The 13,296-nt window shown below is 67.5% G+C and overlaps 1 protein-coding gene across 15 annotated transcripts; it reads right to left on the bottom strand.

Moving 5' to 3' along the window:
- Positions 1-1,070: 1,070 nt before the first annotated feature.
- On the bottom strand, positions 1,071-13,207 carry EEF1D (eukaryotic translation elongation factor 1 delta). 15 transcript variants are annotated; one of them, XM_081111692.1, is made up of 9 exons: positions 12,784-12,835; positions 6,813-7,900; positions 5,226-5,349; positions 4,793-4,864; positions 2,141-2,240; positions 1,965-2,065; positions 1,616-1,831; positions 1,263-1,457; positions 1,071-1,165 (listed from the first exon to the last, which is right to left on the bottom strand). In XM_081111692.1, the coding sequence occupies exons 2-9, from the start codon at positions 7,898-7,900 to the stop codon at positions 1,127-1,129; spliced, it is 1,935 nt and encodes a 644-aa protein (XP_080967818.1). In that variant the 5' UTR covers positions 12,784-12,835; the 3' UTR covers positions 1,071-1,126. The 15 variants fall into 15 exon arrangements, with proteins under 15 accessions (XP_080967818.1, XP_080967817.1, XP_080967808.1 ...); XM_081111691.1 differs by lacking the exon at positions 12,784-12,835 and adding an exon at positions 9,624-9,788; XM_081111682.1 differs by lacking the exon at positions 12,784-12,835 and adding an exon at positions 9,624-9,638 and having other exon boundaries at positions 5,226-5,346.
- Positions 13,208-13,296: the final 89 nt, after the last annotated feature.

Below are 13,296 nucleotides of genomic sequence, written 5' to 3'. Positions count from 1 at the left end.
ACGCCCGGGAAGCCACCGCCTTTCCTGGCAACGGAGGGGCGGGGCGGGGCTGCCGGTCTCTGGACGGGGGTCCCCTAGGCCGGAGCGGGCTGAAGTGGGGAGTGTCCCCGTCCCAGGTCACCCAGCTCCTCAGCCCCTTGAAGCACGGTCCCCTCCTGCCTCCCCCAGCTCTGTGCACCGGGTGGGAGGGCACAAGAGGGCAGTGGTGATCCCACCCCCTGCTGGACTGTCCCCGCCCCTCCTGGGAGCCACCGGGCGCGGGGAGGGGCAGATGGTGAGGTGCTTCCCGTCAGCTCCTCCCAGGTGTGGCCGGGAAGCAGCCAGCCTGGTGCCCACCCCCAGCTGGCACCGCGGCTTTCGCCCTGAGCCCCACAGGAGCCCTGTAATACAGAGCAGCCTCAGGGGCCCCACCAAGAGGTGCAGCTCCGGCCACAAGTGGCTGCAGCCCAGGCCTTTCTCGAATGCCAAGAGCAGCTGTCTCACCAGCAGGACTGGCCAGTCCTGGGCTGGTAGGCGGGGCTGGGGGTGGGGCAGCAGGCAGGACTCCACAGGAGTGTCATGACTTGTCCCAGGCCGTCCTCCAGCAATGGAGCACTGTGCTGGGGAGGGGGTGCCCTCTGAGGGCTGAATGAGGACCAGGGAGGGAGGCAGGGTCTCACACAGGTCAGACCTGGGAGCAGATGCCTGGTCACAGCAGGAGGGCCAGGCCGGCCTCGAGGGCCTCTCTTTCCTGGACAGCTGTGGGCCGCACGGGGAGAGTGGAGGGCTGGGTGCCTCCTGGGCCCCAGGGAGGAGTGAAGGGCCTGCCTTCTTCCTGGCCCACAGCTTGAACGGGACATGGCACTTGCTGGGTGAGTGAACACAGGCCGAGACGGGAGAGGGCAGCAGGGTGAGGTCACAGCCACAGGAAGGCTGTGCAGAGGCCAAGCAAGGGGTGATGGTCATGGCCCCCGGGACCACTGCTGTAGGACAGACGGGCCCCCAAGTGGGACACCACTGAGGCCGGGCCTGGCAGCGCTGCTCACTGAATGCCCCCGCCCACGGGGCCCAGACCAAACAGGAGCCAGACAGGGAATTGCAGTCTTTAATGGGGGCAGGGCCAACCGGCTGGGGCTGGGGCTGGGGCTCAGATCTTGTTGAAAGCAGCAATGTCCACACTCTGCACCTGGAGAAAGGAGGGCGGTGGTCACGTGAGGCCCAGTTTCCCAAAGGCCGCCCTGCCGGGCCCTGGACCTGCCCCCCATGCGGGCCTGCTCACTCACATGCTCCTCGAACTTGGTGATCTCCTCCTCCAGCAGGTCGGTGCCCACCTTGTCGTCCTCCACCACGCACTGGATCTGCAGCTTCCGGATGCCGTAGCCCACGGGCACCAGCTTGGAGCCCCCCCAGGTCAGCCCATCCAGCTGGACGGAGCGCACGCATGCCTCCAGCTGGGCCATGTCTGTCTCGTCATCCCACTGGGGAATGAAGGGAGGAGAGGCTGGGTCAGGGGCCCACAGGCTCCCGGCAGGCCCGCCCGGCAGCGCCGTTTACTCCTGTCCTGCCCCCACATTTCTCTCAGCCCGAGATTCCTGAACCCGGGCGGGGAGGGGGGAGGTCCGAGGCGGGCACTCACGGGCTTCACGTCCAGGAGGATGGAGGACTTGGCCACCAGAGCCGGCTTCTTGGCCTTCTTCTCTGCGTACTGCCGCAGCCGCTCCTCCCGCAGCCGGACGGCCTCCTTGTCGTCCTCCTCGTCACTGCCGAACAGGTCGATGTCATCGTCCTCGTCGTCCTCCGCAGCCGCCGCCTTCCTGGTGGGCGGCTCTGCTTGGCGCATGGGCGACACGTGCTGCCAGAGGGGAGGGGGCTGAGACGCAGGCCCCTGGCTGGCAGGCCTCTCACCCTCACTACCCCGGGGCCGGCCTCGGCTCCTCTGGAGCAGCACCAGGTGTGGGGGCTCCGGTCTGCGGGGCAGCGCTCACCTGGGTCTGCGGGGCTGTGGCCCGGTGGGCAGGCGAGCTCTTCTCCAGCACGCTCAGACGGGCCTCCAGCTTGGCGATGGCCTGCTGCAGGTCCTGCACCACTGCGGGGCGAGGGGATGCTGGTCAGACCACAGCAGCCGGGCCCCACCCCTCCCCCACCGAGCCCAGGGCCTCACCTCCTCGCAGGCTCTGGTTCTCCACTTCCAGGCTGGCGATCCGGGTGACGAGCTCACTGTGGTCTCCGCTGGGCCCGCTGGAGGCGCCAGGGCCTGAGCTCTGCAAGGCAGGGGGAGTTGAGGGTGTGGCACCCAACCCACTCCAAGGCCCCCACAGCCACTGAGCAGCACAGCCCCGAGCTGGGTAGGAGGCCTGAGACAAGAGACGCAGTTCCTGTCTTCCCAGCCAGTCACCTGCCATGCCCCACCAGGAGGGGAGGCGGCAGCCCTGTGGGGCCAGGGTGACTTCTCGGCCAAGCAGGAAGCAGGGGGCCCAGGGCAGAAGCTCAGAGCCACGGCTCCCACTGCCCGGTGTGAGGCAAGGAGCAGGACTGCCAGTCCCAGGGGCAGCCTGGTCTGGGGCCGCAGGGGGGCTGGGCAGCATGGCTTTGAGGTGGAAACGGGAGGGGAGAGCAGCTGAGGGGCCCGTGACCAGGAAGGATCATGCCCCAGCAAAGGGCAGCCCCCTCAGCAGCCAGCACAGCGCCTGGCCTTCCCTGCCAGGCACACACCGCCACCCAGGGAGCTCAGCCACAGGGCGCCACAGCTCAAGCCAGAGTCACGCACTCGTGGAATGGCTCTGGGACACGGTGCACCTGGCCCGTTCCCCGGGGTCACTGTCCCTCCTCCAGTGTCCAATCATGATACAGACCTTGGCCTGAGGCCCACCCAAGCAGCCATAGGACAAGCCACTGCTCCGCACCCCTGACCACGGAGAGGCTAAAGGTCTCCAGGCAGGACAGGTGCCGGGTGCCTGGCTCTGTCACTCATTGCGGCAGCGCAAGGCTGACGCTGTCCCATGACCCACCGAGCAGAGCCGGCTCAGGATGGCCAGGGCGCCGTGTGGCTGGAGAAGGAGCACTGACCAGCCAGGGGACCAGGTGGGCTCTGCTCACGCCACTCCCCTCCTCTCGGCGCACCTCAGTGCCCTGCTATAGTCAGTCAACAGCACCCATCAACTCTGCAGCTCCCACTGGACCACCCACACCATTCCCACTAAGACCTCCGATGGCCTGGATCACACAGGGATGGAAGCCAGAGCTACCGCCCCTGCCCACTCGTCCGGCCCCAGCTCCGGAGGCTCCTCTCCCAGGGGTAGTGCCGGGAGCAAGTGAACGGGGTCCTGGCAAGAGGCTGGCGCCTCGAGCCCTGCTGCGCGGCAGGTAAGTGGTGGGAAGACAGCAGGTCGCTGGTACCAGCCCTGCGTCACCAGTCCTCTCCATGAAGGCTATGTCCGCGCCACCCCAGCATGAACTCGCACCCAAAGTTCTGGAGCAGGGCCTCTACAGGGCGACCCCGTCACACTGAGGTCGTTAGGGTGGTCCTAGCCCACTGGCTGGTGTCCTCGTAGGACACACAGAGGCAACAGGATGCAGAGACAAGGGAAGAAACGGCCATCTGCAGGCCAAGGAATGCAGCCTTGGAAGGAACCAGCCCTGCCCACGCCTTGATCCTGGACTCCAGCCTTCAGATTACGAGAAAACGAGTGACGCTTACGCTGTGGTCCGTGGTGCTTTGTGACCCAAGCCCCAGCAGCACACCATAGCTGTCCCCAAAGACCACGACCCAGCAGCTGGCCACCACAGCCAGGCCCGAGGGTGGGAGGAGGAAGAGCCTCCTGGGTGCAAAGACCTCATGCCGCCAGGGCCTGTGTCTGCCCGGCTCACCCTGGGTGAGGTAGGGGGCAAGGCAAGTAGGGGCCACGCCCAATGCAGGGCCTGCTGGGCAGCTGGCGGTGGCACCACTTCCCAGAGGACACCTGCCCGGGGCTGCCCAGCCTGTGGCCAGGGGCCAGTACACCCGAACCAGCTGTGCAGGCAGGCGACCTCACACGGCAAAAGGACTTGGCAGACGTGACGAGGCAGGGAGATGGGAGGCGACCCTGGACTTTCCAGGTGGGCCCAGCGCCACCCCCAGGTCCACAGGAGAGAAAGGCAGGGATAGGAGCCGTGACAAGAGCAGGCCGTGAACTGCTGGCGAGGAGCCACGGGCCACGGAGTGGGCAGCTTCTGAAGCTGGAAAGGCGGGAAGGGTGCTCCTGGAGGCTCCAAGGAGCACAGCTGTGCGGACACCTGCCTCCAGGGCCAGGACACTCCCACGTCCCAGAGAGAGGCCCGGCTCCTCTGGCCAGGGAGGTGGACCAGTAGGTCCGCTGCCTCCTAGGGACACCCTCCTGGCCTGGCAAGGACGGAGGTGGCCATGGTCCATCTGGGACCAGGGAGCCAAGCTGGGCTGCAGGGCCCCTGCCTGGGCCTCAAACTTGATGGTGCTCGCGCTGTGATTTGAACTCCACCCCCTGGGAACCCGGCTCCTCTGGGGCGGTGACGGCCTAGGAGGGCAGGGAGGCTTCCCTTAGCAGAGCAAGCGGAAGGAAGTGGCTGGCGGGAGGGAGCAAAGGAGGGGACCCCGCTGAGCGCCAGCAAGCAGGCGATCCGCACAGCAAGGAGGCAGAGGAAGAGGTGCCTGTGGCCTGGGCCCAGGTCCGTGCCTGCGCGGCAGCCTCGCCCTGGCTTTGCTCCAAGGGCAGAGCCATCAGCAGCACTGGGGGAAGTCATGCGCAGTGGCATGAGGGCGGCGGCAGCGCCAGCCTGGATGCTCGGCCGCGGTACTCACTCCGGCCAGGGATTTCTGGATGTTCTCTCGGGCTCTCGCAATGTCCCGGAGGATCACGCTTGCGCCGTTCTCCTGCAGACAGTGCAGAAAGAACCAGTCTTTTCTTTCATTAAAAATTTTATAATTTCAAAAAAAATAGGAACCTTATGTCCCTCATGTGGAGAGCAAGGAAGCGACGTGCAGGACGGAAGCTCAGCGGGGCAGAGATGCGCGAGGTGCCAGAGCCCTGCCACAGTGGCCTCGGCCCCCAGGCTTGCGCGTGCTGTGCTCCCAGTGGCCTGCAGACCGTGGGTATGTGCTGCCTCGTGCTGAGACAGGAGCAGTCAGGACCCCTCCACAGACCCCAGGAGCAGCTAGGACCCCCCCACAGACCCCCACCTCCAGCACCTGGGGCAGTGCCAGAGCCACCCAGCGCCCCAAGCACAGCCCTCACCTGGCGCGAGGAGCCCGTCACAGGCCCGTTCATCTGTTCATAGAATTTCCTTTCTGCATCGTCGTATTTGAACTTGTCGAACCAGATCTTCTCGTGCACGAGGAAGTTTGTGGCCATTTTCCTGCTGGGAGGAAAGGAGAGGCTGACAGCCTGGACTGCACAGGCCCCTTCTCGCAGCCCAGATGCCAAAGGTGCAGGGTAGCCGCCAGTGCCTGGGAGACCAGGCCTCCAGGCCCCACGGCAGAGCAGGGAAGCCCCCCATCCACGCCACCTGTTCCCACTGCCACGCGGCCCCCTTCCGTGCACAGGCCACAGTCCCAGGCTCGCCCCAAAGACCAGCGGCTCTCAAAGTGTAGCCAAGACCTTCTGGGGATCCTGAGGTCCCCCCTTTTCCAAGCACACATCAGTGCAAAGCTGGATTTGAGTCCGACAACACACACTCACAGCTGAACACACTGCCTCTTACTGAGCAGACACTAAAGATTTCAAAACGTAAAACAAGGCCACCTGCTCAGTGAGTCCTTACAGGAAAGCTTTCTCATGAAGTGTCCACCAGCGTGTAGCAAGCTGGTCACTATTCCCAGTGCACACTTGCAGCACCTCGGCCAATGTGGTGGACCCGCAGATAAAACAAAAGCTCTCCAGGGTTCCGAGATCAGTCAGTTTGAGAACTACTGCTCTAGACCTGGGCCCAAGCCACAGCCGGCCCGGTGTCCGTCTATGCACATACTACCGGCACAGACGCCCCTCTGCTGCGTTCCCCCAGCCCAACAATGTGGGGCAGCTGCCCAGACCTGGGCCCGCAGAGCCCTCTTGCTCCTCACCCGTCCCACCGCTCCCTGTGCCCAGGAACCCAGGTCCTCAAGTGGCCTCTTGCTGACAAGAGGAAGTGGGTCTCACCCAAGAAAAGCCAGCTCCATGAACTCGGCTCCTGCCCCATGCCCCCTCCTCCACGATGAGCCGTGCCCTGTCCCTCACGAGGCCAGTCCTGTCAACCCATCAGATCAACCCTTCAGAGGGCAGAGCAAAGGGGCTCCCACCGGGAATCGGGGGCCAAGCTGGCGCCCCTTCCCTGGAGACCCAGGGAGCCTCTGCAAGTCCCACTGGCCCAGCCCCTGCACCACAGGGCCTCTAGCTGCCCTCGAGTCCATAGTCTTTGCCCACCTGCCTGGGAACCCCTTCCCTGGCCAGGCACTGGATGCCCCCCCCCATCCCCCTCCAGGCCCCTGACCTGGCTTCCAGAGACCACGGCTGCACTGAGTGGAGCTGTCCTGGGAGGAGGCCCCGGGGCCACCAGGCCGAAAGTCTGCCTCGCTCAGCGCATCCTTCAGACTCAGGCCAGTAGCCTGGCCATGGGCGGTACCGGTGGGCCCAGGAGCCTCCGCTGCGCCCCTAGGAACTGCTGACAATACCCTGCATGGGGCAGACTCAGCCCTGAGCTGTGACCCTGGAGGCTGCACCGCCCAACCCACTCCTGCATCCAACTTAGCCGGGTCCGGGGGTCTCGGGAAGAGCTCGCTGGGGTGGGGGCAGGGAGGGGGTGCACGCGGCCCCAGCCCAGGCACCCATCCAGCATGTTTCTCCTACTTGGGTCTCACGCTGGACATGGACGGGCCAGACCGGGCACTGGGTCGGTGAACCAGAGCCGTGGATTCGAGGCGCCAGGCCACGCGCAGGGCCTCGGCAGCGTGGTGGCGGCACTCTGCACCGTCGTAGGCGGGCTTGCTGAGCCAGGGCGCCTCGGCGTCCTTGTGCAGGAAGTACCAGTAGGGCAGGGCAGACGAAGGGACGCCCCCCTCGGCCCGCCTCAACTCAGCCCGCTTGCTTCCCACGGCGTTCCGGGCCCGCCGATCTCGGCGGGCCCGCTTGGCATTCTCGGCCTGGCTGGCTCGCTCCTGCAGGCGCACCTTCCCGGGGGGGTGGCCGTCGAACAGGGCCTCGTAGAAGCCCCTCTCAGCTGCGTCGTAGCGGGGCTTGTCCAGCCACACCTCCCGCACCAGCGCCTGCAGGCTGCCCAGCGGGGGCTGGCCATTGGCTGGCGAGCTAGGCTGGTGGGTGAGGGCCAGGGCCAAGGCAGGTGCCTGCTGGCCCGTGTCAGGAGCCCCCTGCCCGCCGCTGCCTTCGGTGGCCAGCAGCAGAGCCTGGGACCACTCCACGAAGGCCCGCTCGGCCCGGTCAAAGGCAGACTTGTTGACCCAGATGCCCCAGGTCACATGGTGGCAGGCCACCTGGCTCCCGTGGGTGCAAGGACCCCTGGGGGCCAGCACCGGTGGCCGGGCTGCTTGGGCAGCCAAGTCTGCCAGCCTCTGGCGGTAGGAGCTCTCCGCCCGGTCGAAAAGCGGCTTGTCCAGCCAGACGTGGTCGGCCGAGAGGCCCACGAGGGCCAGGTCTGCCCTGCACAGCCCGCTCTTCGGGGAGCGCTTCCGCTTCTTCTGCAGGGGCTGCCGCCCCTGATGGCTCTTCCGGGGGCTGCCCCTGCTGCTGTCCGGGGCCCCGGCCTCCTCGGCGTCCTCCGGCCCCGGCCCGTTCACGGCTGGCACCTGAGCCGGGAGCTGCTGGGCAGTGGCGGCGGCTCGCGTGGCCTGGTGCTCGTGGGCGCGCTGCTCGGCCTCCCCATGCTTCTGCTTGTCCTCCCAGACGGTCTCCAGGGCACAGGAGGCCTTGCCGCTCCTCATCTGCGCGCAGCAGTGGAAGCAAGCACAGAAGGCAGTTGAGCACAGCCCCCCGCGGCCGCGCCCGCCCCGCCCCCAGCAGCCTGGCTGGTGCCGCGGGACCCTGCAGATGCTTCCCAAGGGGGGTGCCATCCGGCAACATGCAGGACCCCAAGTCAAACCCGCAGGGACCTCAGTTAGGCAATAAGCAGATAACATACACGTATGGGTGTATAAATATTTGTATTCTTTTAACTGCAAAACTTTTCTAACCCAACATGCACCATGCTCTCCAAAGGGGTCTAGAGAAGATGGTTTCCAAACCTCAGAAACCTTTTCTTAAAGAATGCCCGACTGGATGCCAGGGACCAGTGCACTCCCTCCACCTGACCCTTCACAACAAGCCTGGCCCATGAGATAGGGAGACTCACGTCCACGAACAGTTACTATTGATCTGAAATGGTCCCTGGACGGCCTGTGCCTTTGCTAAGCCCGGCCACCTCCAGGCACTGGTTTTAACGGAAGCACTGGGCGGTCTCTGAGGTGGCCATCGTGGTGTAAGGGGCACCATCAGTGGGGCAGTGGGAGGCAACTGGGGGCTCTGAGCCCCACCATCCTCATGGAGGGGACATTCGTTGCCTGCCGTCCTCGTAGCAACAGCCCCCACCCCCCCCCTCCCCCGCTGCCAGGCGTGGCGCTGTGGAAAGGGGGCTGGCACTCTGGGGACCGGCCCCGAAATGGGAGGCAGCCCCCACTGAGCAGGAACAGAGGAGCCTGGGCCGCAGCCAGGGATCCCTGTGAGTCTGCTGTGAGGCTGCCCGGGATCCCTGCTCACCCAGGGGCCTTCCTAGAAGATGGCGGCGACCTTCCCTCCCAGCCACAGCCCCACCCTGGGCCTGCTCCCCAGAGCAGAGGGAGGCATCCTGACCAACACCCAATGCTAACTCGCCAGGGCTGCAGCCCTCCCTCAGGACACCCCTACCGTCCCCGGCTTCTGTGGGTCATTGGTGCAGCCTAAGCAACCGTCGGCCCAGGGGCCCACAGAGCCAGGCAGGCCTCAGACCTAGGAGGCAAGGTCTCCAGAGCAGGGCAGCCTTCAGCCAGAGGACAAACCCTCCCCCTCCTCGCCTGGGCCCACACGCTTCCCAACACCAGCAGAAGTGGAAGCCATGGACACGTGGACAAGCCCACACCTGCCCAGCACTTTGGGGAGACCCCTTATCCCCAGCAGGGGTACGCTGGGGGCCTTTAACGGCACATGCCCCTGGCACCTTCCTGCCCAGGCTGGTGGCAGCACTTACCAAGGCCAGGCTGGCCGCAGAGGCAGTGGTGGGAGGCAGGAGCTTGTGCCCAGAAGGCAGGGCATTGTGACATCACTCACTGTCCCGGAAGGGGGAGCAGGATGACCAGGCAGGGCTCATGTGCCCTCTGACCTCTGGCTCAGCCCACAGGGCTCGCCCCTAGTGCCCAAGCCCTGCCAGGCCCCGCTGGCCTCCGGCACCAGACCAGGTGTGCTCAGGGCGCTGGTGGCCACAGCTCAGGGGAGGGGAAGTCGGTCTCTAGACGCCCCAACTAGGCCCGAGGCCCAAGGCAAGGGCTAGCGGGGCTGTCACCTGACCTGCCCAGGAGGCAGGAGCCGGCTCAGCCCAGGGAAGCCCTGAGGGGTGCGGGGCAGAGGAAGGGCAGTGCCGCTACCTGGGGCCCCGGCTCAGGTGACGGGAGCGCGGGCAGGGGCAGGCATACTTACTTTCACTCTGACCTCCTAGGACAGCATGGAGAGAAAGCAGCAGGTTAGAGGCAGTCAGACAGGCGGCCCAGGGGCTGCGGGCCCTTCCAGAAGCTGCTCGCTGAGGCGGCGTGCGGCGAGGTGGCTGGAGGAGCAGAGGTGAGCACCACAGACCCACCACCGGCATCCCAGGAGGGGCAGCTCTCCCTGCTCAGGCACCGTCACTGGGGCGGGCACTTCCTGGGAGGCGCCATCTGAGCACCCTCCCATCTGCTCTGCTGGGGCCTGAGCCCCCGCTGCCCACTGGAGCTGCGGAGGGTCCGGTGCGGCCCCGCCCTCTGCACCCGCGGGCTGAGGGATGCGGAGCAAGATGAGGCGGCCCACGCCACGAGTGTCGTCACCAGAGCGCTGTCCGGGGAGCCTCCCTGCCCTGAGCACAGGACACAGGACCAGCCAGCCAGGTGCCGACCCCGGAGCTGAGAGCCAGCCAGCTCTGCAAGGCCCTGCGGGCACAGACAGCAAGACCTCTCGCCCCGGTGGCCAGAGCCCTAAGAACCTGCCTCCCTCTCCAGAAGGCGCTCTGCCACAGGAGGCGCCCTGTGGAGCCACTGACGAGAACGCGTACCGAGGGTAGCAGCGGCCGCGGAGGCACGGGAGGTCCCGGCTGCCGGGCTTCCGAGGTGAGGGTGGCAGATGGCTCTGGGGAGAGGGCACGCCGGCCAGAGGGGCAGCGCCCAGAGCCTGGCCCCAGTGGGGGCAGCAGAGCGCCACGTGGGCATGAAGCCGGTGTGGGGATGGGGCCGAGCGCCCACAGGGACATCCAGGGTCCCAGCCCGGCGGCCAGATCCCCCAGGACAGCTGAGCGACGCAGGGCCCACCTCTACTTCCTCAGCACCGGGCTCCCGATGGCCTGCGTTCCATGAGGCCTCCCAACCGAACGCCCATCCTCCCGGGAGAAAAGCCACTGGGAGTTGGGGCACTTCCCTCTGAGAACAAGCTCGCAAGCCCACAGCTCAGGAAGGGCGCCGGCCCGGGCTGCACCAGGAGCCAACACGAATGGCCCGTGAGCCCGCTGGCTGCCCACTCCCCCACTGGGGTCCAGCCCTCGCCCCGAGGCACACTGACACCTCTCCCATAGAGGGATGCCGCCCTGCCTGGCCCCCAGGCCCAGGGCAAAGGCGCTGACGCAGCAGGGCTGGTCCTGGCTAGAGAGACCTCACTGGCGGCTGCACTGACCTGCAGGACCTCGGTCCCGGGCCCTCTCGCCCCTGCGGAGCCGGGAAAGCAGCTTGCGGGGCCTGCTGTCGGGCGGGCCCTGCGGGAAGCTGAGGACCTGGCCTCGGAGCTGTGCCAAGGTGCTGGGGGAGCCCGTGGCTGGGCTAATGAGGAAGGTTTCTGGAAGAGGTGGCCCCCCCAGCCCTGACCAGACCACCTTCCCATCCCCCGACCCGGCAGCCCGCTGCCCACCTCACCCCCCTGCAGTCACACACCGGCTGCCAGACGGTACACCCGGGGGTCAAAAAAGCCGCCAGCTCCACGGGAAGTGGGAATGGCATGAGGTGTGAGGTGCTGGGGCCGGGTCTGCAGGCGGCTCGGCTTTCTATCCTCCCCCCGCACCCCCCAAGGCTGGAACCAGCGCTGCACAATGGAGCTGTCTGCAGAGTCCCAGACGGCAATGAGCACCCCCAAGCCTGAATGTTCTAGAACTGCCACGTCGTGGGGCAGCTGCGTGGACAGGAGGCAGGGAGGATGCCCTTTGCCTCCTGTGGGGACGCTCCACAGCCCCAATTCCCACTCAGATGCTTCTGACCGGACTCGGCCCCGCAAAAATGCCAGCCTGTCCTGAGGCCCTGCACCCCCAGGCCTCACACTGGGGCTGCCCGTCACCCCGCCCCAGGCCCCCGCCTCCAGCACCACCGCTGGCGGGGGTGTGGCCAAAGCTGACCAGCCAGGCCCTTCCAGTGCGGCAGCTCTAGGACTGCACACGTGCTCCCACCCTTCTCTGCACACATCACACGTGTGGTGTCCAGGCCTCTACACAGCTGGGAGCCAGGACTGCGGGGTCTCCATGCCTGCACTCGGCCTCTGCACGCTGCCACCCACTCCGACACATCCGTGTCCTCGCCAAGTACCAGCGCGGGCCAGGGCTGGACAAATGCCCAGGCCGGCGCTTCCTGTCTGCAGCCCCCGAAATGCTGACGCTGGCACCTGACACTCCGGACGTATTCTTTTTGTCGATCTTTTCGAACCTCACCTTCAAGTAACCATTTGCAAAAACACCAGTCCAGCAAGCGTGCCCCCCTGAAGGCGCAGCCTCTCCCAGCAACCCAGGCGCAGAGCCCAGCGGGGAGGCGGGGATCCAGGCCCAGCGAGGCGCGAAGGGACCAATAGCCGAGTGCCCACTGCCCAGGCCCCCGTGAGGCCCACAGCGGCCACACTCCAGGGTGAGGAAGGCGGCCTGGCCAGGCGGGCACCGCCCAGACGGGCACGGGGTCCAGGACGCGGCTCTGTGCCCGGGAGTGTGCCCGGCGCCCTGGGAAGGCACTTCCCCCGGGACGTTCTGTCCCGCGCGGGCCTCCCGGCCAAGCCACCCTTCCGCGCCCAGGCCCGGTCCCTGCGCCCGGGCAGCCCCCCTGCTGGAACCCCTCACGCGGCCTCCGTGGGTCCGCACCCCGCCGCCCCCCGGGCTCCCGCAGGAGCCCTTCCCTCCTCCTCACTGAGGTGCCCACTTGCAATGGACGGCACCGCCTTCCCTCGGGGCCTGCCGCCAGGTGCGCCTCCCGCCGGACCCGGACCCAAGTCGAGACCCGGTCACCCTGAGGCTCCTGTCTCGGTCGCTCGGCAGTCGCTCCTCACTCCTCCGCGCTCAGGGGCCCTCACGGTTCCTACCCGGCCCGGCGCGGCGAGTGCTCCGTACACACGTGCCGGACACAGCGGGCGGACGCCGGTCACCACCGGGGCTGGCCCAGATGGCTCCCGCTTCCCCGCCGCGCTCCGGGCGGCCACGTGGCCCGCGGGTCCCGCCCCTCTGCGCCGGGCCCGGGAGCCGCACTTGGCCCACCGCCCCCGGCCGGCACTTGCGCCTGGGTCCCCGAAGGCGCGGAGCCGCCGGCGCAGCCCGGGCCGCCCGTCCCCTGGGGCCTCGCGGCAGGCGCGGCGGCCTCGGCGCGGGCTGCGGTACTCACACGCCAGCCAAGGACGCGGCGACCAGACACGAGAGCTCGGGGCGCGGGCTGCGGAAAGAGAAGGCCGCCGGGGCGCGCACGGGAAATGAGACGGCGGGGCCGACCGCGCGACGCGGACGGGGACGCAGGGGAAGCGGCTCGCGCGCCCGCCCCGCCCCGCCGCCAGGGTCGGCTCCGCGACCCTCCCCGCAGCTGCAGAGACGGAAGCCAGAGGGAGACCCCCACGCAGCTCGTCCTTCCCCGGAGGAGCCGGAGCAAACGGCTGGGAACCCGACCGCAGCTCACCAGGCCCCCCTCCGCTGCGGGCTCAATGGACTCGCCGGGATGGGGCGGAACTGACCGGCCTGTACGCGCTGCGCGACGCACGGGGGCGGGTCCTAGGAACGCTGGGGGCGGGGCCAGCTTGCCTGCACCGCCCCCATCCCACCCCCGAGCCAGCAAGACAAAAGGGAGGGCCGCAGCCAGCCCCGCCCCCAGCGCCGCGCCCCGCCCCCAGCGCCGCGCCCCGC

The sequence above is a fragment of the Myotis nattereri genome (assembly GCF_964212035.1).
Source record: "Myotis nattereri genome assembly, chromosome: 17".
Lineage (NCBI taxonomy): Eukaryota > Metazoa > Chordata > Mammalia > Chiroptera > Vespertilionidae > Myotis > Myotis nattereri.
The sequence above is the reverse complement of the archived record's forward strand: the minus strand, read 5'-3'. Positions and strand labels throughout refer to the sequence as shown.

Excerpts from the sequence above, each read along its gene's own strand:
- EEF1D (XM_081111692.1), bottom strand. The coding sequence starts at position 7,900 with ATGAGGAGCGGCAAGGCCTCCTGTGCCCTGGAGACCGTCTGGGAGGAC. Across the intron at positions 4,865-5,225 it reads TGACGGGCTCCTCGCGCCAG|GAGAACGGCGCAAGCGTGAT; the intron begins GTGAGGGCTGTG and ends CACTGTCTGCAG. Across the intron at positions 1,458-1,615 it reads TCCTCCTGGACGTGAAGCCC|TGGGATGACGAGACAGACAT; the intron begins GTGAGTGCCCGC and ends TTCATTCCCCAG.